Source organism: Impatiens glandulifera, chromosome 5, assembly GCF_907164915.1.
Source record: "Impatiens glandulifera chromosome 5, dImpGla2.1, whole genome shotgun sequence".
Lineage (NCBI taxonomy): Eukaryota > Viridiplantae > Streptophyta > Magnoliopsida > Ericales > Balsaminaceae > Impatiens > Impatiens glandulifera.
The window spans coordinates 46,971,403-46,995,674 of record NC_061866.1 but is presented as its reverse complement, the minus strand read 5'-3'; the positions used below and the strand labels follow the sequence as shown (position 1 = coordinate 46,995,674).

General features: G+C 32.7%; 6 protein-coding genes across 8 annotated transcripts; 3 read left to right on the top strand and 3 right to left on the bottom strand.

Annotated features, from left to right (window-relative positions):
- Nucleotides 1–1,279: 1,279 nt before the first annotated feature.
- LOC124939530 lies at nt 1,280–1,813 on the top strand. Its single transcript, XM_047479997.1, has one exon. It carries the CDS (start codon nt 1,280–1,282, stop codon nt 1,811–1,813), a length of 534 nt encoding a protein of 177 aa, XP_047335953.1.
- Nucleotides 1,814–3,746: 1,933 nt separating this feature from the next.
- Nucleotides 3,747–8,123, top strand: LOC124940747 (protein EMSY-LIKE 3-like). The gene is made up of 10 exons (XM_047481282.1): nt 3,747–3,971; nt 4,199–4,367; nt 4,499–4,608; nt 4,695–4,920; nt 5,036–5,230; nt 6,971–7,039; nt 7,243–7,380; nt 7,447–7,515; nt 7,615–7,678; nt 7,748–8,123. The coding sequence occupies exons 2-10, from the start codon at nt 4,257–4,259 to the stop codon at nt 7,834–7,836; spliced, it is 1,071 nt and encodes a 356-aa protein (XP_047337238.1). The 5' UTR covers nt 3,747–3,971; nt 4,199–4,256; the 3' UTR covers nt 7,837–8,123.
- Nucleotides 8,124–9,063: 940 nt separating this feature from the next.
- On the top strand, nt 9,064–14,300 carry LOC124938422 (DNA polymerase delta small subunit). Of its 2 annotated transcripts, none has more exons than XM_047478855.1 (15): nt 9,064–9,163; nt 9,232–9,361; nt 9,781–9,887; nt 9,987–10,113; nt 10,757–10,864; nt 11,030–11,145; nt 11,223–11,306; nt 12,295–12,363; nt 12,431–12,502; nt 12,589–12,680; nt 12,757–12,884; nt 13,579–13,680; nt 13,763–13,830; nt 13,922–13,988; nt 14,061–14,300. In XM_047478855.1, exons 1-14 carry the CDS (start codon nt 9,107–9,109, stop codon nt 13,979–13,981), a joined length of 1,320 nt encoding a protein of 439 aa, XP_047334811.1. In that variant the 5' UTR covers nt 9,064–9,106; the 3' UTR covers nt 13,982–13,988; nt 14,061–14,300. The 2 variants fall into 2 exon arrangements, with proteins under 2 accessions (XP_047334811.1, XP_047334812.1); XM_047478856.1 differs by having other exon boundaries at nt 9,071–9,163; nt 14,070–14,300.
- Nucleotides 14,301–14,879: 579 nt separating this feature from the next.
- On the bottom strand, nt 14,880–17,556 carry LOC124937905 (actin-97). 2 transcript variants are annotated; one of them, XM_047478238.1, is made up of 5 exons: nt 17,450–17,556; nt 16,536–16,630; nt 16,029–16,422; nt 15,316–15,929; nt 14,880–15,236 (listed from the first exon to the last, which is right to left on the bottom strand). In XM_047478238.1, the coding sequence occupies exons 2-5, from the start codon at nt 16,593–16,595 to the stop codon at nt 15,171–15,173; spliced, it is 1,134 nt and encodes a 377-aa protein (XP_047334194.1). In that variant the 5' UTR covers nt 16,596–16,630; nt 17,450–17,556; the 3' UTR covers nt 14,880–15,170. The 2 variants fall into 2 exon arrangements, with proteins under 2 accessions (XP_047334194.1, XP_047334193.1); XM_047478237.1 differs by having other exon boundaries at nt 16,536–16,618; nt 17,450–17,526.
- A 1,201-nt stretch (nt 17,557–18,757) lies between these two features.
- On the bottom strand, nt 18,758–21,701 carry LOC124939999 (protein NCA1-like). The gene is made up of 8 exons (XM_047480473.1): nt 21,484–21,701; nt 21,046–21,315; nt 20,743–20,965; nt 20,429–20,574; nt 19,614–19,701; nt 19,384–19,521; nt 19,147–19,296; nt 18,758–19,066 (listed from the first exon to the last, which is right to left on the bottom strand). The coding sequence occupies exons 2-8, from the start codon at nt 21,303–21,305 to the stop codon at nt 19,016–19,018; spliced, it is 1,056 nt and encodes a 351-aa protein (XP_047336429.1). The 5' UTR covers nt 21,306–21,315; nt 21,484–21,701; the 3' UTR covers nt 18,758–19,015.
- Nucleotides 21,702–23,156: 1,455 nt separating this feature from the next.
- Nucleotides 23,157–24,050, bottom strand: LOC124940553. Its single transcript, XM_047481077.1, has one exon. The coding sequence runs from the start codon at nt 24,005–24,007 to the stop codon at nt 23,255–23,257; it is 753 nt and encodes a 250-aa protein (XP_047337033.1). The 5' UTR covers nt 24,008–24,050; the 3' UTR covers nt 23,157–23,254.
- Nucleotides 24,051–24,272: the final 222 nt, after the last annotated feature.

Below are 24,272 nucleotides of genomic sequence, written 5' to 3'. Positions count from 1 at the left end.
ATTTGATTTTAACTTAAAACACCTTAGGCTAAAGATGACTTCATAATTCAGGATAGTTTTCAACAAAATAAAATAAAAAATAAACTAACCTAGATAATTTTATTTATAATCATAACTATTTTTCATTAGTTTTTTTTTTCGAAAATCGCTAAGTTGGTTAGAGGTAAATCAGTCGCCAGAAATTTCAAAGAAATGGGGAGATCTAGCAGCAGTCGGGATTAGAGTGCAGGTCGCATTAACTAAGAAAAGCACGCCCTCCGGAGTTTTGGCTGTGTCCCAGTCTCATTGTGGCTAATCATCCAAAAAAATCAGCTAAACATCTTGACTTGGTCCCGTCTTACCTTGAGACCTCTCAATTATTGCGCACTCAACTAAAGAGCTTGGTTGGTTGAATTTTGTTTAACCCCATTTAAACAAAATACTAGTCATCAAATTTTTATATATTTTAATTTTTGAAAAGTAGTAATATCTTTATATATCTAATTGTTGAGGTAAGATAAATTACATTTTTTTTGGCTCAATTTTTCTTGAGTGCATAATTCTTTTGAATTTACATTAATTCAAGTCTCTTAAGCTCTAATTCTTTATATTAATTAAGGTTCAAATTCCTAAATCTAATTTCTACTTTCTTTTCTATATTAAAGAGAATGTTATATATATAAACACACAAAATGGAGTATTTCTATTTTAGAGTTAATAAGAAGAAATGCATCTAAATTATAATATCTTAATTAAGATAATGATATTATAATGTAAATTGACGAAGAATGAAGACAAGAGATGAGTATTGTGAGTGAAAAGTGTAGATAGATCAGATCAGATCAGATCGATCACCCAACAACAACAACTAAACGAAAGAGCTAGCCATGTAGAATGAAACATGTCCTTATCCTTATATTATATATAATATTGTAATTTATTAATTATAATAAATTAATAAATAAATAAATAAAATCTAGAAAAGCCTCCATGACTGCCTTCTGCAAAGGACAAAGCAAGCATCTATCTGCCACTTTTAATATATTCATTCAAATTATTAGTGTACAGAAGCATCCAGCCAGTGGCATTTTGGTAAATCTTCCATGCCTAGAGAGATCAATATTGAAATAGTACTTACTTATTATAAAACCCTACACCCAAGTACCCCCACAACATAATATATTGTTAATAAAGCTCTCACTCCACTCCCACTTCTTCCCATGGTTTAATTTCTAGCTAGCTCCATCTATAACATCTTCTTCTCCTTTTCTTGAACCCTAATCCATATATACATATGATCATGAAGTTCAAAACCCTAATTCATTCCCTCATCTTACGCCACTTTTGTCGCGTTTCAAGGGCACTTTCGAAAGCCAAGTCTATTTCGGTCCAAACCCTTAAGGAAATGCACCTTATGACCCACTTCATTGAGCCTCTCTTGTTGAAGAAGGGCAAGAAGAAGAAGAAGACAAAGCTCTTCTTAGGTTCATTTAGATTGCACTACAATTGGTGTACTAATTCCTCTCACGTGTTGCCTATTCCATCACCAACCCTAGACCACCACAACCGCCATCTCTACTACGATGCCACATGGCATTCCTACGTCACCATGGAATGTAGCGACGACGACGAGGACTCGCCAGAGCTATCGGGATACCTCCACTGGCTCGAAAGAAAAGGGTATCAGAAGTCTGCGAACCACGATCAACATAACCATCAAGATGATATCAATAGGCTTGCTGATGCGTTTATAGAGAGTTGTCATGAGAAGTTTAGGCTTGAAAAACAGGATTCTTATCGAAGATTTCAAGAAATGATGGAAAGAAGTGTGTGAGTTAATTAATGATCACTTATCTTTTTTTTTTTGTTTGCGTGGGGTTAAAGAATTAAAGATTTAATTATGGGTACGTTCTTGATTCACTTTTAAATCTCAAGTTTCTAAGTCTTTTAGACATGAGGTGGGGTTTGTGTTGTTGAAGATTGTACTTGATCATGGGTTATTATTTTGATATTTTGTGCAATTCTTCCTCACTTTTTGACATGTAATTCCAACTTATATATATTATTGGTGGGTAGGAATTGTCTCTTCACCATATTTTATTTGTCTTTTGATAACTTGATCATTTGTTGGTGTGTAGTTCTTGTTTTTAATTTTATTTTTTTTTGGAAACATGGGTTTCATAAAAAGTGACCATAAATATTCCCAATTCAAACAGTCATGGGTTGTATTGTCTTTAATTTGTACTAAAAGAGAGGAAAAAGTGACCAGGGAATTGCACTTTCAGAATAGTTGATAATTTGAAATTTGAAGAGAGGTGAGAAATGTGAATGCCCGGTTTGGCATCTTTGACTTTTGAGAGAATTCCACTTTTTATTATAAGGTTTCAAATCCATTACAGGGTAAAAAGCATTCCAAGTTTTAAAGGTAAAACCTAATTCAAATGAATCCATTTATGGTGGAGTAATTTAGGTTAAAAAATTAATCGCAAACTATAAAATAAAATGGATAAGTCAATTTAAAAAAAATCACAGTTTGAGTTTACTTAACTCTACCCAAATAAGAATGAATGAAATAATTTTGATATAAATAAAACTAAATTTCTAACTAGTAAATATAATTTGTGGCTCTAACCCTCAAAAAAAAATAAAAAAAAATATGAATGACATTGAGTAAGGTGAGATTTTTAAAATTGGGTTTGATTTTTTTTTTTTGTTAATAAAGATTGGGAATATGAGACAAGAGAGTTAAGATAATTTAGAATTAAATATTTTGAAACAATGATTTCTTTTTAATAAATAATAATTTTAATATAGATAGGACACAAACTAGTGACCCGTCTAAATAAGACATTAAACGTTGACCAAACATTGTTAATTTTCATGTTAAATAAGACAATGGTTTATGTTTATGTTGCTTGTTACAGAAGATATATGCATGAAAAAAATTGTATTATGATAAGTCTTTGTTGTATGTGTCACCAGAAAATTGAATCGACAATTCACTTATTTTTGAATTATCAACGAGTGTCTATCCATTGAGTATTATTTACATTCACTAGGTGATACCTGAGTTTTAGGTAACTGTTGAGAAGTTTGGACCGTATAATATACATACATATTTGAGTTACTATTTTAATTATTTTATGGTGAACTATCTAATTGGAGAGAAATCGGCAAACCTTCAATTATTGTAATCGTCCTATGCGTATTATTCATAATTATATTATTACGACGGTTTTTAAGATTCGTTCCAAACAATCTGAGGAGTCTATCGAATACTTAATCATTTTTCTCGAAAATAGAATGGCTTAATAACTATTCATTGTATACTGTTTTTTTTTTTTTTTTTTTTTTTTTATAGTTATGTTTAAACATTTTTATTATTTTTAATATAAATTTATCATTTAAAAAAATTGAAATATAATAAATTTATTTATATTATTTATTATAATAAATAACAACAATAATTATATATATTTTAAATAAAAATATTATATTATATATATATATATATAATAATTAATCTCAATAAAACTTTCACACTAAAATTTTATATATAATTTTATTCTAATAGTTATTTAAAATAAAATATATTATTTAAATATTTTAATATATATATATTAAAAACACTATTTTGTAATAATAATGTATTTGATTGTCTAAAATAGAATTAAATATTAATATTAGGTTGTTTTGGTTTCTTAAGACAATTTTGCTTTGTTAACGGCGTTGTCTTGCGATTCATTCATCCATCCAACAAGGTCGCGTCTTTGAAGAATGAGGTTGTCCAACTGATAATATATAAATAATCGCAATCGCCCCAACTTCTTTTGCCGCTAGAGGGAAGGGAAAGCTAGAAAGATTCTCTTTATATCTTGCCCACTTTCATTCTTTTCAATTCACGCCCTCAATTTTCTTTATTCTCTACCTGCTGCCTGCTTTCGATCCTGTACAGCTTGCCGACGACTATCGACGACACTAGAGCCGTACAGGTGAGCAATTCTTTTACTACATTCTTGCTGGATGTTCGAGTTATTAAGGTTCTACACTTAGGGTTCTTACGTGAATCAATTTCTGATGCGTTTCATGTCTACTTTACCGGGTTTTATGAAAATTAGGGTTTTGGTTTTTACCCTTATTTGGTATTCTTATGGAATAGTTCTTCTTGGTGCCTTTTGTTATCAAATTTGTGATCTTGTAATTTGGATATGCCCTTCAGGTATTTAATAGTAATTTCAAGAAAGAAACTCAGGGGGGATATCAAATTCATCTCTTTCATGTTTTCTTCCGGTTATACTGATATGGAATATCAAATTCATCAACTTGAGCAAGAAGCTTACAGTGCTGTTCTTCGGGCTTTCAAGGCACAGGCTGATGCCATATCATGGGTACATTTTCTTCCTTTGTATGTCTATCTTAGTTGACTGAATCAAAAGAATTTTCTAGTTTCAACCATGAAAACTGCTCTAAAGTGTTGTTTCTTTCTTATTTTTAAATTTGTTTTTTGCGAATTTGACAGGACAAGGAAGGCTTGATAACTGAACTGAGGAAAGAGCTCAGAGTTTCTGATGATGAACACAGGGAGCTGCTAGGCAGAGTTAATGCTGACGAAATCCTCCATAGAATAAGGTTTTAGTGGAAGTTACAATAATCAATTATATACACATAGTATCTAGATTTGCTAGAGTTCCATCAACGCTTCTAGTAATTTCCAGGGAGTGGAGAAAAGCTGACGAGCAGCAGAATGGATCCATGCCTCGTGCTGTTCCGGAGTTATTATCAAGCCCAACAGTTTCAGCATCACGCAAGAAACAAAAGACTTTTGGGAGGACATCTCGAGGATTACATAATCAGTCTGTCATTTCGATGCAGCAAATATCACCTACAGTTTCAAAGCATGGTCCTATACTAGGAAATGGGGGTCGAAGGCCTAGTAGACCTGTATGTATGTTGGTTAAAACCATGCAAACCAAAATAAAGACACATCATATTTTTTTGAATTTATTTTTGGGGAAACTGGGTTAATCATATATAGTTGGTTAACTTATTAATGCAGTCTATGCACCAGCCTCCTAATGGATCTGCAGGGAATGTGCAGTTCCCAAACCGTGGATATTCAGGTGCAGTTGGGAGAAGCGAGGCCACAGAAGCAGGAGCTCGTGATCCATTCATTGGGAAAAGGTTGATGACGAGGTGGCCTACAGATAACAACTTCTATGAAGCTGTCATAAGAGCCTACAGACCTGCGGAGGTATGTTTAATTACTTCAGTATAAACTGAACTTTAAGCATTACACAATGAATCATGTCATAACCATTTGTATTTGAGGATGTGGCTATACAAAGCTGAGATGTTGAGTCAAATATAAGTCCATGTGAACCTTATTAGTTGAACTTGCACAAAAGCTCATTTCGATTGCAGAACTTTTAAAAATGGCTCAAATCATATTTTGCCGTTATCCTTTTGTTAACTCCATTGAATTTTGATTTTTGTAACAACTAGTCGTCTACCCTAACTCAAACAAACCTAAAACAAGCCCCTCTCCTGACCGAAGACCCTCAAATCTGGAAGTTATCTTCTCCATCATGCTTAATGGAGTAATATTATTGATTAGTTTGAGTTACAGTCGGTTAAAAGTAGTTATGTAATTCCCTATTTAAGTAATAGGATGTAATCCACTTAGATATGTGGAATTGTTATTGAATAACTTAAGGTTCAAGAGTTTGTCTCTCATCTCTTTCTCTAGAATGCTCATCGCTTTATAAGATCATTTACACAGAAATTCGGAGGACTATATAATGTAGTAGCATTCAATTTCACATGGAAATTAATGAGAAAAAGGTAAGACAATCACCAGACCCCAAATCCTCACTCTCTTCAGCCAAGTTCATAAAATTGTTGCCGGAATGTAAATAGTACATTTCTCCACCACTGCATTGGACAGGTTTTTGTAGACCAGGATAGGTTTATTTCCTTGGAGAAGGCTAGCACAGCATATCTCATTGCCATGACCCCACTTCAATCAATGTGCTTTCAGTGGGAATCGAACTTGAGATCTCAACTTCTTAAGTTCAAGACACCACTTGAGCTACCTAGGGTGGGTCGATTGGCGGTTGTTAAGTGAAGCTGTTGCTCTTTGTTTAAGCCTATAAGCTTTGTGGTCCTTCCCTGTATATCTGTGTGTGTGAGAAGAGAGAGACTTAAAATGTTTGTCAGTTTTTATTTTTTTTTTAAATTTAACAACATTAACAAAAAGATAATTGCAGTATATGATTTTAGTCATTTTAAAAGTTCAACGAGCAAAGAAGGGTAACTCCTTTCGGCGAGAATCCTTGTTTCCGATTTTTGGCAGAGATGATGAAGATACCATGACTAGGTTTGAGAAACTTCATTCTTTGCACGAACAAAACACATAAAGAAGAATGCAAAGATTGTCAAATTGGAGCTCGAGAAAGAGATGCAAAATGAGTGAGGCCAGATCTTGCGAAGGAAATTCACCTTCAAGTGGACTTGCTCTCATTCGACAACCTCGATCTGGATGATTGATTCTGGGAGTTGTTTTTTAGGTGTTTTTGCTTCCACTTTTCTCCATTCCGATTAACTACTATTGACATGACTTGTACCCATTTAGGTTTCACCGCGATTAATGTGACTTTCGTGTGGATGGTGTATTTGTGAAAAGAATCTCACTTTTAAAAGAGGAAAATAATTGAACAAGCAAAATGAACCTTTTGTGCAAGTTCAATGAGTTTTTTTTTGTTGATTAGCTTCGAAATCCTATGTGTTTTAACCCATGACTGGACTTTACCACTAAACATTGGGTTGCCTTCTTTGCATAATTTTGAAGTTAGTAACAGTGGCATACCTTAACGTGCTGAGCTATTGCAAGTTTGTAGCTTTGAGGCGTTGTCAAAGACTGCTAATCATTTCAGAATTAAGAATATAATTAAAAGTAGCTGATACTAGTGTAGTTTTGTTGTTAAAATTTCAGGGTCGGCATGGTCTGGTTTATGATGAAGGCTTACCAAACGAGAGTTGGGAATGGGTCAATCTCAAGGAGGTGAGTCTTAGGGATTCAGATTCACATTCTCTTTGTTGTCCATATTTCCCTTGCGTTGGAAGCATTATTTATAATGATCTTAGAATCTAATCATCTATAAACTCAACCTTCATATACGAAGTCTGTTCTTAAATAAGATTTGAACTTGTTGTGCCTCTGGCTGGGAACATTAAGAAATTTGGGTAATTTGTTTCTTATGTCAGATTTTACCCGAGGACATTAGGTGGATTGGTGAAGACCCAGGACTATCCATTAGGGGTAGGGAGGAAGGGATGCCAGGTGTGAATGGCCGGGGAAATAATGAAATAGAAATACTTGACACAGATACCCTTATACAGGAGGTACGCAAGTCTTACCATGAACTGAGGTCTCGCATACAATTTGCTTACACGCTTCTTATTCAACAGGTTGAAAAGGTTCTTACTTTGAGTCATCCTAATATGTTTGTGATCGAGAATGCAAAGAGAATGCTTAAGGTTCATATTTTTTTTATTTTCTTTTTTCTTAAGAAACAGAAATCTAGGTAAGCTTAAGCTAATATCATGATATGATTGTACAACAAATTATTACTGCAGGAACACGAGCAGTCGTTAATGGAGGTGATAGAAAAACTAACTTATTCATCCGACAGCGAAAGTGGTAATAAAAACGGTATTTTGTTTTCTTTCTAAAATTGTGTATGAACTTTGAGTGCGAACTTTGAATCAGATGGCGGGGAGGAAGAACAGCAGCAACAACATATGGCACATGGGCAAACAAGGAATGGGGAATGGTGCAATGAAGAGAAGGATAGGTGATGATGATCGGGTTTGTGTTGTTTTGTTAGGTAACCTCAACCTTTGTAGACGGCAGTTGGGGTTTGGGATGAATTTCTACCCCCACCATTTGATTCGACGATATGCCTGGTCTTTTTCTTTTTTACGTCTATCTGAGATGTAAGATATTGTTGTATTTCGAAAATTTTACTATTTTCTGTCTCTGCCCTTAGTTAAATTTGTCAACATAGTTTGTGATTATTCTTACTATTCTAATTGTTTTTTTTTTGTTTCTTTCATAAACAGAATATATACTTCATTTGTCTTAATTGTCTCTCTTGTTGTTAGTTGTAGATTTTAATTTACTCTTGTCCAATAAAATTGAAATTACCTGGCTTAGTAAGAAAAAGCCATGTGGGAATTCAATTTTCTTGTTTGAAATTTTCAAAATTTGGAAAATAGTAAGGAGATTTTATTTGGATTTCATGTTATTTAAATAATCTTGTTTATTTTGAATAATAAAATATTAATATATATTATGAACAATATTTTTTTTAAAAGAAGAAATGTTGATATTAAAAAAAAAATTAACTTCAAAGACAATTAAAACTTAAAAGTGACCTCTATTGATAAGAAAAGGAAAATACTACAAAATAAATTATACATTATTTTTCACAAATTAATCAAATAATAAGAAAAAAACCCTTAAAACTAGACAATCTTATATGGTTTGATTTATAGTTGTAAGTTTTATTTATTTATTTATGTATACCAATCCGTCCTCCATTCAGTTTCGAAGAATTTATGTGGAGAACTATTACAACATATTCTTTAAAAAAAAATTATTTGATAAAATTATAAAAATATTTTTTCATATTATATATATATTATAATAATATAAAATTTATATTATTATATGATATAAAATTAAAACTTATAAAATACAAAAATAAATAATATATTAATAATTTATATATTTAATTGTGTTTATTAATATTCGGGCCAAAATCAGCCGGTGATAATTATGTGGAATTACAAATATCGTCGTCGCTCCCATCCCGATAAACTACTAGTCAAACCAGAAAAAACCTGACTCGGGAAAATGATAAACTTCGGGCAGTTTCGTAACTTGAAGGCAATAATTGAAACAAATAAATAATAAGTACTGAAATTGACAAATATAAGAGTAAAGGTTGCTTTATTTCCCGTTTTCATAAGTCCAAGATACTAATTCGTATTTCCATTTCCTTTTTATTTTCTCTCCTGGAATTTTTGGAATTCCATCTCCAGTTCTCAGTCGGCGTTTCCCGCCATGGAAATGGACGCAAGCAACATTCTTCACAGAAAACAATCGGTCTACCAATTTCTGGTACTTACCACTTCTCATATTATCTTCGATTAGCACAGATTTCTTGTTAAGTTTTCATTTCTTCGCAGGACGATGCCTTTGACATCAGGAACGAGACATACAAGGGTCAACAGTACAGCCATATATACTTCGTTCGTCTGCATCTGATGCGAACCCTCATTTATTCTATCACTCCTAACTGGAAGCCTAATACACCCGGTACCCTACTCCTGTATTTTCTTAGGGAAATCAAAAGTTCTTTCCTTTGCTTAGTCTGTGAATGCTTGTTTTGTGTGGTGGGTATTGTATTATAACGAAAAGGGTTTTATTTGAATACCCTTTCCAAATTATTGATTAAGTTGTAGACCAATTTCATTTGCACTTGTTTTAGGGTCCAAATTTTGAGCTTTAGGAACTTTGGAGTTCTTTCTCTTTAGTACATTAATGTGGCTTATTTTTCGATCGATCAGAGGGGATCAAAACCCTTGCTTGTGGATCTGACATTGGTTATTCCTTTCCAAAGGTTCACAAACATTTGTAAAGCTGTTACACTTTTCCCGTTTGCAGTTAATTCTATTGGGTAAGGAGATTTTTATGTTGGGTTGGCTTGATTTATGTATTACTTTCTCTTCATGCAGTTTGTACAGTTTTGGGACTAGAAGAAGGCAAAGAATGCATTATTGTTGGAACGTTGTACAAGCACATGAAACTTAAGCCTTGCATTCTCGATGAGTACTCAAAGGAGGTGTGCTACAATCAACAAACTTAATTGTGTTTTTGTTATTTGTAGTTGATTTGTTTTTTGAGTTTTTATGTTTCAACTTCTGTAATGTATGTGCGGCAGAGGTCTGCTATCCCACTAGTAAAACCACATAACTTTGTGCATCTGGATGATTATTTGATCTTGGAAGATGAGAGTGGAAGGGTTAAACTACGGGGAGACACATTAATGCCTTCAATATATGTGACAGGTCAGTAAACATATATGTTACTGTTTAAAAGACTCCTTTCTGTATCTACCCATCACCTTCAAATCTTGCTCAGAATACTCCAAATTTTGGCCTTCCTAGATTTATCTGCATATTGTCAAGATTGACCAAATTTGATATTTTTCTCTGTAAAATAATTTGCGTAAACACAAAATAGTGAACTTGGAGCCTATTTGGAAATTTGTATTTGTCACAATCACAATCCCATTCAAAGATCGCCAAACCTAAAATTAAAAGTGATATTTTTTCCGTTTGTTATAAGATTTTTTCTAGATCATTATGCATATTATATTGTGATTTTTGTTGCTTCATTTGGTACACAATTTATCTTTTACATAATGATCCAAATTATAGTGTAATTATTTGCTTCATTTGGTATAGACATTTTTTCACGTTCATGATCATATTATTTTTCGAATAGTGATCACATTACTTTTAGCATTGTGATTTTTCAAAATCATAAGAAATGTAGATCTTTTTCAAACATGATCAACGTGAGTAAAAAGAGTTAGATAACCAAACATTCCAATGATCATTTATTGTTTTATTGAAAGTGTGAATAACATCCCAACATGCAGTCTTGTTTGACCATAATTTTTTTTTTTTTATCTTTGTTGATCTGTAGGAATTGTGATTGCTGTGCTTGGCAAGGAGACTGGTGCTGGTGATTTCTGGGTTGATGAAGTCCTAGAAGCAGGTTTACCTGACCAGATTGAGCGGCCACTTAATTCAGGTCTGTGACATCTAGTTAATCCACTGCCATTATTTTCCCATTTTCTTGGTGGTGCTTCTCTTTTCATTAACATATTTTGAAAGGAGTGATCAAATAGCCTTCTGTACTTTTTTAATATGCTCCATTTTCCACTCTCAATCAAAATTCTTCTTTGCTCCAATGCAGGGGAAGACAAATATGTAGTTTTTGTTTCAGGACTGAGCATAGGTTGCACTACCGCCAACCCTCTCCAGTTTCAGCTTCTTGTTGATCATATCACAGGGCACCTAGGAGATGAAAAGGTTCGTAGTACTTTACGATTCCATTTTAATTTAGATGTGCTCGGTTTTGTTTTATGTGACTTTGTTCCATTGAGCAGGAACAAAGTATTGCGGCTGAAATTGTTCACGTGGTAATTGCTGGCAATTCTATTGAAATTCCTAGTGGACTACTTAATGGGCAGGTATGAAATTGTACCGCATTATTTCCCCCCCTAATTTTACGCCTGTGATCCCTTCTACTACAAGCTAGATCTAAGTTGGAACTAGCATGTACTTTGAATTTGATAGAGACCCTGACATCTTGATACATTATCATATGTTCTCTTCCTATATTTTTCTATCTAGTGTCTAGCATCTTCTAAGGTAGTATTTGATAACAAAATTTATCGCTTAATATAAATAATTAAGTACTTATTTGAATTAAGTTTCATTTTATACTGCTATTACAATCACTTAGAGTTAGAGCTTGTTTAATGTGGGTTATATCATATATGAAACAAAAATATCTAGGTTATGAAATCAAATCTTGTTTAATGAAAAAATGGGTTAGGATTATTTGGGTTAAATTACTAAAATGTCCATTTGTATTTAATATTTAAATTTGATCAAAATGAAAGGCATTTTGTTATTTTGATTGATGAATTAGATGATTTGATGGTTGAAAAGATTGGCGATGTGATAAAATATTTTTTTTAAAAATAACCCAACATCAAACAAGCTCTAAATAATTTAGATTCAACTCAAATTAAGATAAAAATCTTGTTTAATTCAGTAAGCTGTGAATTACTTGGTTATATAGTAAGAGCGTAAAAAAGAAACAACTTTAATTTATGAAAATTAATCAAATTATGTTAGTACTATAAGCATAGAATAGTCTTAAGTAGACATTACTATCACATTTTGTTAAATAAACTTTCATAGCCCCCTCTTTTTATGTAATGCTTGATATCCCCTTGTGTTCTATTTTTTTAAAAGTTAATATTTTTTCAGAAACAAAATCAAGTACTTAATAAGATATTTTATTTGGTTTGTTCAACATTTATTTTTCACACTTGACTAATTCGGCAATTAAAATTAAGTATTCAACATTTAGTGCTTAATTTTTCAGTTTTATCAAACAGACAAGTTAGTCCGGCTTCATTAGTTTTTGGATCATATGCATTCTTGCAGAATTTGGCTTCAAAGGACCAATCTAAGTTATTCGAGCCAATCAAAGAGTTGGACATCTTGCTGACTCAGGTACTTTTGTTGACTAATCTTGACGTTGACTTGGGATGGAAGCTGTCTAACTCTTTTATATGTGAAGATTGCAGCTGGAGTACCCATTGATATCATGCCCGGACCCAATGACCCAGCAAATTTTTCCCTGCCCCAGCAGGTTTCTCTAAGGCTTAGATTTCTCATGTATATTTTGCTCTTATGACGAAAAAAATAGCAAATATCAAATGACTTGTCATCTTTCAGCCTCTTCACAGATGCCTTTTCCCTGGGTCATCAACATATAACACATTTAGGTCATGTACTAATCCTCATTCCTTTCAACTTGACGATGTCAGGTAAGATGTACATGTCACCACAAATACTTAATCTGTGGATAGCATGATATATATACTTGTATTTTTTGCCTGTCAGATTTCTTGGAACATCTGGCCAGAATATTGATGATTTAGACAAGTATTCTGAGGCAACCGATCAACTTGAATTTATGGAACGCACATTGAAGTGGCGCCATTTATCACCAACAGCACCAAATACCCTAGGTAAGAGTTTAACATTCTGCAAGTGTCCTGATCCTCCTCAATTTGGTTCCTTGAGGGGTTTCTTTAGTAAATGCTCTTAAACCAGACCAGCAATTTTGTCAAGTAAAATGCAGGTCAAACCTGTTCGTGTTAAAATGGAATAAAACCAGACATTTCTTCCCCACTTTCTTGACTTGGCATCATAACCATCATGCTTTTTTATTTTTGAGGAAATTATCATTATCCAACTTTTTGTTATTTATAAGTATGTTTCCAGCTGCACCAAATTTTGTGGATCTAGCTAGAGCTTTTTTTTTTCTTTTTTGGGGGAAAACAACTTAGTGCCATTTCATTAAAAAAACTCAAAAGTGGGAGAATAGTTCGAGAGTTAAGATCAAACCTAGACAAACTCTAGCTTTGACAAAGAAACAAACAACAAACCGGAATTACAAACAACAAAGAGAATTACAACAAACAAAAAAACTTCAAAATATCTGCGTTGTATCTGTTGGTTGATTGCAGAAAAAAACAATTAGTATCTGGCTTGAAGCAGGTCTTTAGCATAATAGTTAGTTTATACCTTGAGATTTTCAATTTCAACTACAAGTGTTTTTGTGGCAATCAAAATATTTGATAATTGATAGTGCTCAAAAAGATCATGGTCATCAATTTTTATTTATTTTTTGCTGCAAATGATTGTCTGTGTTTTTTGCAGGCTGTTATCCTTTTACTGATAGAGATCCATTCTTTATTGAGAGCTGCCCCCATGTTTATTTTGTTGGTAATCAAGATAAATATGGGACCCGATTGATAAAAGGTTTTCTTTTTTTCTTATGCTTGGTGATTATATTTGTTTATGGAGAATGGTATTTTAATTGATTTTTTTACCTTGCATGTAGGATCTGAGGGTCAGTTGGTTAGACTTGTTTCCATTCCCAAATTCTGTGAGACTGGTGTTGCAGTAATGGTAAGCTCCTGTTTCTTTCTTCTTTTCTATGGAAATTCAAATATTCTTTTAGTATATTTGATCTGTATGTACCTGGTTTGGTTTTGTACAGTTGAATATGAGAAACCTTGAAACCCATACACTCTGTTTTGGGACTCAAATCAGCTCATAATTTCAAGGTATGTTTTCAACAGAAGAAAAAGAGGTTTATTTAAAGTCCATGACTCAGTTTAGGTGTAATAATTTTGTAGGAAGTTCAGATTTTGGTGAAGGTCCTTGTTAGGTTTCTTCTATGACTCTGCTCTGCACAACTGGGGAAAACCGCAAAATAGATTTATGAAAGTTTGTTGTATTAGTATGTTTAGCATTGAATTCTCCTTAGCTAGCTAGCAGTGAACTAAAACAACTTGCTATATGGGAATCTATTTACTAGTTACTATTGTATTCTTCTTCCGAGTGGTCATTTAATCTATCCTGGTTGTTCTAAGGCATCAAATGTTTTTACCCACACTTGTAAGCTAAGTGACAAGAGTTTTGCGTTCGATTCCCACTAAAGTCTTGTAGGAAGTGCAGAGTCTTGAGGTTGTATGTTATTTTGTTTATTCAAATAGTTTGTTTTGGTTCTTTAACATGTAATGAACTTGTTTTTGCTTTCTAAATTTTTTAAAAAATGACTCTATTTAACACTTTTACTATTGTTAATTTCAATAAGTTTTAAAATCATTTATACAATAATTCTTTAGCTTGGAGTTAATAAAAAAAATTAAAATCATTTCACCAGACTTTTGATGCAAGTAGTTAAACAAAATAAAACTTTTTCCTTGGCTTAAAATATTATAAAAGAATACATATAATTTGAATATTGATTGACAATGAAATGGTGGTTGAATTATATTAAAAAATTTAGATAATTCAATCAAACAAGACCTTAATTAGAGTTTTGCTTAAGAAAGAAAAAATATTTTTGTAAAAATCTTGATAACTCCCTAAAGTAAAGTTAAATAAAATAATGAAAAACTAGTTGTGTCAACAGAAATTTGACATTGTTATTTATGGCAAATATTGGAAATTTTACAAAAGGTTTCTTGCATCTCAAGAAGATATGCTTAAAAATTCAAACTCCAAACCATATTAAGAATAGCAAAACAAAAACTCTGTTGTTACAGAATACAAAATAAATCAATATTTTTAGAGAAGAAAGAAAGACAACAAATGAAAATATGCAGAAAAATGAGAAGCAAACACCAGTTTCTTTTCCTCAAATGTGAGGAAATTCAGACTTTTTTTTGTTTGAAATTAAATAAATTCAACTATAATACAACCTTTTTTTTTGTTCTTCTTCATCTTCCAAGTTCTTTCAACTAGAAACACTTCCTGTGGACAATCGACGGGCCAGATTCATCGTACTCCGCCTTTGCAATCCACATCTGAAACAAAAACAACCAAAATCCGTTTATTTACAACACCAATTTCAAAAAACACAATTTATATATAAATATATGTTACCTGTTGGAATGTGCTCAATGATGCCAAAATAGAACCACCAATCCAGACACTGTATTTCCTTTCCGGTGGTGCAACCACCTTAATCTTCATACTGCTCGGAGCTAAAGCGGTTATCTCTTTGCTCATCCTATCGGCGATACCAGGAAACATAGTCGAACCACCACTCAGAACAATGTTTCCATATAAATCCTTCCTGATATCCACATCACACTTCATTATGGAGTTATAAGTTGTCTCATGTATACCAGCAGCTTCCATTCCTATCATGGAAGGTTGGAAGAGAACTTCAGGGCAACGGAATCTCTCTGCCCCGATAGTGATCACCTGTCCGTCGGGCAGCTCGTAAGTCTTCTCCACGGATGAACTTGTCTTGGAGGTTTCCAGTTCTTGCTCGTAGTCTATAGCTATGTAGGCCAACTTTTCTTTCATGTCTCTTACTATTTCCCGTTCTGCTGTAGTGGTGAAGGAGTAACCACGCTCGGTTAGTATCTTCATGAAGGCGTCAGTTAGATCGCGTCCTGCTAGATCCAGACGAAGGATTGCGTGTGGAAGGGCGTAACCTTCGTATATGGGAACTGTGTGGCTCACACCATCACCGGAATCCAGCACAATACCTGGAATTAGTAAAAGAAAACATATTTCAGAGTCACAATATTATTACAATCAGGATCTCATTCAAAACTTTATCAACCCCTAAAGGGTTTTTTTCTTACCAGTTGTACGACCACTGGCATAAAGGGACAACACAGCCTGGATGGCTACATACATGGCGGGTGTGTTGAAGGTCTCGAACATGATTTGAGTCATCTTCTCACGATTAGCCTTAGGGTTGAGAGGAGCTTCAGTAAGAAGAACGGGGTGTTCTTCAGGTGCAACACGAAGTTCATTGTAGAAAGTGTGATGCCAAATCTTTTCCATATCATCCCAATTGCTCACAATACCATGCTCAATTGGATATTTCAAAGTCAAAATACCCCTTTTCGATTGAGCCTCATCACCAACATATGCATCTTTTTGTCCCATGCCTACCATTACACCAGTGTGTCTAGGTCGACCAACAATGCTGGGAAATACAGCCCTCGGAGCATCATCTCCAGCAAATCCAGCCTGTAATTAATTACTTCAATCATCAATCACCAGATCTAAACAGATCGAAATGATCTAAACAGAGATCGATCTTCAGCATTTAAGTTGATACTGTTAGTTTGTTTGTTTCTTACCTTCACCATTCCAGTTCCATTATCACAGACAAGAGGCTGAATATCATCACCATCTGCCATTTCTTAATATGCCGCTGGTGAAACTGTCAAAGAAGATACGAGTCATTACACATTAGAGAGAGCATTCCTTTAATCATCAGTTATTATAATCAACTGTCTAATTACAATGTAAATTCCATTGTTCTTATAAGCGATTCAACAAGAATTGCCATAGATCCATCCGAATGATGCAAAACACATCGATTAACCGTCTAATTACAACGAATCATGTACACAGATGCAAAACATATCGATTAATTCTCCTTACATACTAAATAAGTCAAAGAATCTACGAGTCATTACATTAGAGAGATCATGCTTTAATCATCAGTTATTATAATCAACTGTCTATTTACAAGGTAAATTCCATCGTTCTTATAAGTGATTCAACAAGAATCGCGATAGATCCATCCGAATCATGCCGAAGCTTGAATATCAATGAATGAAGCATAACACATCGATTAACTGTCTAATTTCAACGAATCATGTACAGATGCAAAACACATCGATTAACTGTCTAATTTCAATGAATGCATGTATATATATACTACGCAATGTGGACATCTGACAAATTGAGTTCAATAATCTAGTATTTCACGATCAATGAGTATACATTATCAGATCCAACTCTAACCAGTAAATCATAATATCGGTAAAGCAATCAGGCGATAAACTTGAATATCAATGAATGCATGTATAGATAATCTAGTATTTCACAATCAATGAGTATACATTGTCAGATCCAACTCTAACCAGTAAATCTAACATTAAACTACCGAGAAAAAGCTGATTACTGAGTATTAGACCTTGTTTCAGAATGCTAACACTAATACGAACAGATTTTGAAGAATCTAAAGAAGACGAAGATGAAATACCTGAAGATAACTTCGTCCGATCTGGCGAATCTCTCGTTCTTCTTCTTCTTCTCTCTCTAGTCTGAAGCAATACAAAGGTGCCCGCTCACTTCCTGTGTTTAAATATTATGAAGAGAGAGATTTGAAAATGGTTGTGATGATGGGTTGTCAAAGAGAGTGGACCCCACGTTGCGTTGTTTGAACGGAGAATTGAGCTGTTAACTGCCTTTTCCCTTTTCCCTTTTTCTTTTCTTTTCTTTTCTTTTTTTCAATCAAATTCTAATAATATATTTATTTTTTTAAATATGTTTGCAATTTAAATTGTGATTTTTGGTGAATATCTTAATATATATTTAAATAATTTAGTTGAATAATAGTAATTTGGGAATAATCAATTTTTTTCAAATAATTTTATTGAAATTTAATTTAAATTTGTTTGTGTAACACTCTTAGACAGGGTATCATGGACTGATAGAAGCTACCATCATAAATTTGTAATATATTCTATAATTTGTGGCAATAATGAATTATTATTGAGTTTATTTGATAGTTGATATATACATTATTTTTTTCAAAAAAATAATAGCTTTTGAATTTAAATAGTTTATCATGCTATGGCTAAAAACTAAAATTTACTAAAATATAGGGATTTTGTATTCCATTGGAGCAATACAATCTGTAATCTGAAGGAGATTTTTAAAATGAAATGTAAATATACCAGTTTGACCAATAAAAGGATGGAAGATTTAGAAAATAAAAAAATTGTAATCTCAATTCTTAATAATATATATTTACTTATAATAGTTATTTGAATAAATTAATTATGAAAAAAGCAGAAAATTTGACAATATTATTATTAACCATGACCAAATACTTCAACTTGCAATTATTATTTATTTTTATAAATAATTAGGATGTGAATACTCGAATAAACCTAACTTTGTGCTCTATTCTGCATTTATAACAGATCAGTTCTATTATATTAAAAAAAGGATTAGAATAATTACTTTCAAAAATAAATACATTAATAAATTACAGATCTCATTGTCATACCCAATTAAAAAGTATTTTGTTAATAAAAAATGAACCAATAATTTAAACCTATTTTAATTCAAAGTTTTTATTCATTTTATATGAATTTTCAAGTTTAATAAAAAAAATCATTCTTCAAAAAAAGACCTTTTGTTGGGGTGTACTATGAACATAAAATATATTTTTTTATTAAAAATGTTTTATTTCAGACCACTTTCTTGCACATAATGAGTCATGACGGATGCACGTTTTAAAAAAAAAGTAATATATAAAAAAAAAAAAAAAAAAAAAGACTAATAGAAGATCACAGCTAGCATTATCATCATATCATGTTACAACTAAACAAAATTGATATAAATATTGTGTTAACTTTATATCATAATAAAAATTCAACTTGTAACACCATATATTAATACTATCAATTGCAACCATAACTCATCTAAGACTAACTATATATATGGCAATTTTCGAATCAATTCGATACATAACCGCCCCTTATTCCACATAAATATACATATGATTTGGCGACATCTGCAGTTTATAAATTCCATGATCTCATTCTTTACTGTCGAGTTGATTTTTGAGAAACTCCAGAACCGATATTCGCTGTTTATCAAAGAAATGTCAAAACACTCTTCATAGATATAGTCAACAATTAACAACGAATTAGAAACACTTTATTTTACCCGATTTTCAAGACCGACTTCTTCTGAGTTCAATGTCAATGACTCCAATAATTCAACGGCTTCCTGAAATCCATTAACTGCCATACTCTCGTCGCCAAGATTCCTGTCCACATCAGCGACTTTTGCTAGTGAAACAGCCACGTCTAGAGTCTGTTAGATGAAAAATAAAATATTAAATCAAGCGAAGCAAAATTGTCGATTTTAATTCAATGTTAAGCGATTAATGATGAAGATGACCTGGGAAGGAGAGCCAGCGAGCTTCTTACGTCGAACATCTAATGACTGAGAATAGTAAGATCTAGCTGCTTCCAAATTGCCTTCATGATATTTAAGATCTCCAATCTTATTTAACGATACTGATAATGTATGTATGATCTATCAAAATTCAGAAACTAAACACACTTACAAAATTGGTTGATAATCAACAACTAACAAACATAGAAACCAGGTATATATAATATATTTACCTCCATATCATCGGTTTGAACTTTGAATAGGAAGTCTGCACTCTCCTTAAAATAACTGACTGCTGAAACCGAGTCTCCTAGAGCTCGACTACAACGAAAATGATTGATATCAGCTTGTTTCACAACAGATACCATAATCTTGATGAAAATGACTATGAGGGGCAGAATTGATTTGATAAAATGTGGAACAATAACTAGAAAGTAATTCAAGACTATTTTACTCTTATGAAGACATCAAATCATTCATCTTCACGGTTCAAGTTGTCTTTTGAATGCTTTTATTAGAATGTTAATTTATTCATTACATAACAAACTAATAGTGGAATCTAAATAATCAAGTGATATTAAGTTTTATGAAAATGGCCATGAAGACTCAAAAACTTTGTGACCATAAAGACTTGATTTAGATAATCATTTAGATTAAGTGATAAGTTGTGTTATGAGTGCAGCCTAAAATTTATAGGTATGCCAACATCATTTACAGTAACAATTCATCACATTATCGAATTCAATTTAAGCACTTGCATAAAATGTATTCAATACCACAACACTTGATTATCAACTATTTCCAAATAGGCTCATTCCTAACTACAATAAAATCCCAAATGAGATTCAGATTCATGTCTATTTTATTTTGATTGGAAAAGGAGTGGTGTCCAGATCTTCGCCACTTATTCAGGCATCAAGTAACATTAATGAGGTGGTTTGTGTCATTTATCACTCAAACAACCACCAATTTGGCTATCTCTATGTTATTGAAATAAGAAGATGCATATCACATAAGCAAGCAGTAGAAGAAAAGGAACAGAACAGACCAGCAATCACCAAGCATACCCAGTACAGCGCCTAGTTGTGAACACAACTCTGATGTGTTGCCCATTCTGTCTAGTTGCTCTCTGATGTCTTCTGCGCATAAACTCAGTCTATGTTTGGCACTTTCAATGTTATGAGCACGAAATGCCTACAGAAGAAGCAAGAGAAAAGTTTAACATTGGAAACAAACAAATTAGTGTCTAGTTTGACAACATTTTTTTTCTTTGTTTGGGATGGAAGACAATTACATGACAACAATCAACAATCAACATGTCTTGGTGAACAAACAAGCCCTAATTCAATATCACAAACTTACCCTCATGGCTTGTTGCACCAAGAAAGCACCTCTCTCAAGTGACACATCTTCATATGTAATTGTTTTCTTCTCATTCTGGGCGTCCTCATCAGATTGAGATCTCTTTATCCTTGCATGACCCTCTATAAATCGATCAACTAACGTTTGAAGATCTGGATTGGGCTCAATCTTCTCAATATCAGCACCACATAAGGGACAATCCTTAAATCGCGATATACATGCCCTGAAAGTCGATATTAGAAACCAAACATGAAATATTGAAGGAATTGTAATATTACCATAGATTTTGAGCTAGCTACTTACTTGCAGAATGCATGTGAACAAGGGACACATTTACTACTATCAAAGAGAAGTGCTTGGCATATCATGCAGCTAAAAGGGCCCAGCTTAAATGTTTGTGAATCATATCCAAATGGGCATTTTGGAGAAACAATGCCAGGTTCTGCAGACTCTTGTTTAGCCTTCACATCTTGAGCAATATGCTGTTTAGGGGATTCACTGGTTTTCTTCAAGGAGACATCATCTGGACGAGCAGCTTTAACAAAGGGGCAAACAGGTTTCATCTTGATATCCCTGTACCCGGAGCATTAATCATATCATAAAGCACACCAGCACTTAATACTTAAGATAGCTTATTTTGTTGTTCTACCTTATCCTTGGAATAAACCCTAATCTTATAAAAGAAGAAGCTAAATAATATAAATTAAAGATTCATTCAAATCATGGATTCGAAGAACATACCGGCAGGATCAATTTGAAAAGGAGAATATATCTCAGCTGGAAGTAAGCTTCTCTAGATACAAAGGAAGATGATATGGAAACAGAAAACGTAGCAAAATCTGGAAATCAAAGAACAGTTCGATCGATCGATCTGCAAGGTAAATGGCTACAAATTTCAATGGAGTTTTTGAGATTTTCTTTTTCCGATAATGACAATGATAAGATCTCCGATGAAACGTGGCAAGGTAAATATCTCAAATTTAGAGATGCTACGAATTTATTATTATTATTAATAAATCAAATAGAACCAATTTTAATGCAAGTATATTATCATATCATATATATATATATATATATATATATATATATATATATATATATATATATATATATATATATATATATATATATATATATATATATATATATATATATATAAAAGAAATATTGAACTTCAAAATTCTTAGAAGTTAATTAAATAGTTAGGTTTTTTTTTTTTTGACATAATTATTTTTGAATTACGATAATATTTTAATGATTTTTTATTTATTTATTTTGATACATAATAATGCTAAATTATTTTTTAGATCACTAATTAATTTTGTTGAAAAATCATTTGAGTTAGTTTATGTTTGATTTTTTTTATTAAGTTTTATCTTAAAAATTTAGTTTGATGAAATTTTTAAAAAATTAGTTTTTTCTTATTAAAAAGACAAAATTATCCTTCATTTTTTCTCTCCTATTTGAAAAATAATTAAATAATTTTAATATTTAATAAATAAAAGAGTTATAAGATTAGTGAAGTAACAGTTCAAATGATAGTTGAGATTTTGGATAAAATCTGTATAAAACCCCTCAAAATCACTAGATCAAATAGGGAAATTTGAGCAAATAACCCTAAAAACCCTAAAAACAGGGTAAATTGTTTTTGGTGAGAGTGAATAAATTAAATAGCGCTGGTAACCCCCTTTTTTTCTGACGAAAATGTCCCTATTGCGTCACGCAATTTTTTATTTTTTTATTTTTCAAAAAATTTTAATTATGAAATTTTTTGGACGAAAATGCCCCAGTTGCGTCACGCAACCCCAGTTGCGTCACGCAACCCCAGTTGCGTCATGCAACCGCGTCACGCAACCGCGAGACGGAAAAAAAAAATTCGGTTGCGACACGCAACTGGAGTTGCGTTACGCAAGGGTATAATTGTCATAAAAAAAGAGGGTAACCAGCGCTATTTAAATTATGCACACGCACTTTGGTTATTCACCCTATCTGTAGGGCCATTTGCTCCAATTCCCCGATCAAATAAGGCCTTAAAAATAATCTAATTGTGTCCATAATATTTTGTTTTGATGGAATTTTAATGACAAACTATTGATAATTATAATTTGACTAGCAGATTGATCCTAATTGTTCTGTTAGGTGATGTTTTTTTTTGGGTTTGATCGGTATTTGATTAGAGACAGATATATGAACAATGATATTTATGTTTAACTCATGCAAATAATTAACGAATTTTCTCATGTTTCAATTGGCAGTTGACCGAAGATGACCCTTCCATAAGTCAATTTCTTTGGCTCAACTTCAATCTAAATGTTTTGATTTTGATTTGGAATATAACATGAAATTCAGAATGACAAACTCCTTATTTATTCAAAGCTTATTAGCAAAAGATTCAAATCTTATTTTAATAAATAAGAAAGAAAGATAGAATAACACTTGTTAATTAAGTGCAACTTGAATTTGGCTAGCTAGAGATGAAAGTCCTCTCTTAACGGATCCAATTGTTAAACAATCAAACATTAGCATTAATATTAGCATTCGACATCATCTGTGTAAGAATCTGAATCTTATACAATTGAATCACCTCTTCTTCCGTCAATTCAATAACTTGTTCATCATCTCGATTCACAGACACAGAATCTGGATCTTCATCATCAACATACAATCCCGGCTTCACCTCATTTGTAGCACAAAAAGTATGAAGACGAAAATCACATCCAACACAACAATAATTCCAGTTCTTATCCCCCATCCTCTTATCACACACCTTACAAACATAAACCATCCCATCTTTCTTCTTGGGCAGGTTTGGGGAAATAACCAAATCATGTGGGTGAGAATTATGGGTAATTTTCGGTGGAAGGAAAGCACAATTGAGATGTAAATCGATTTCGCAAGTTGGGCAGGAATAAGAGAAGGATTTACCTAATGATCCACAAGCGTTGCAGATGAATGCGCCGCTGCAGTAGGTGGGAGTTGGGATGAGGATTAGAGGGTGAGCAGGGTGAGATGGGTGTTTGATGAAACGATTGGCGTTTCCACAGTGATCGTGGAGGAAGAATTTGCAAGTCCAGCAGGCGTAAATGGAAGAGGAATCGGAGATGGGAGTTTGGCAGCCGTGACATAGGAGATTTTGTCCTGGTTGGGATTGGTATAGGTTGAGGTGATGATCGTGGCTGAAATGCTTGTATTCCATTTTTCTTATCTTTCTGATTTCTATGCAAATTGTGGTTAAAGACTTATTGGAGCTTAATAATTGAATCATTTTGGCTTAAAGAGTGGGATACAACATGTGGGAGAGAGTTGACTTTGAGTTTTTTTTATGAGTTGACTATAAATCTAATTAAATTTCTTTTAAGTTAGTTTTTTTTTTTTTTGGGGGGGGGGGGAGTTTATGCTGAAAATAACATATCTCCTCACCATAATAGTTCACATAGACAAGTTTTGTTGAAAGAAATTATGCAATTTTAGGGTTTTTACTAAGATTTTTTTATTTTTTTTTAGTGGAATGTAGTTTATGAACCGATAAT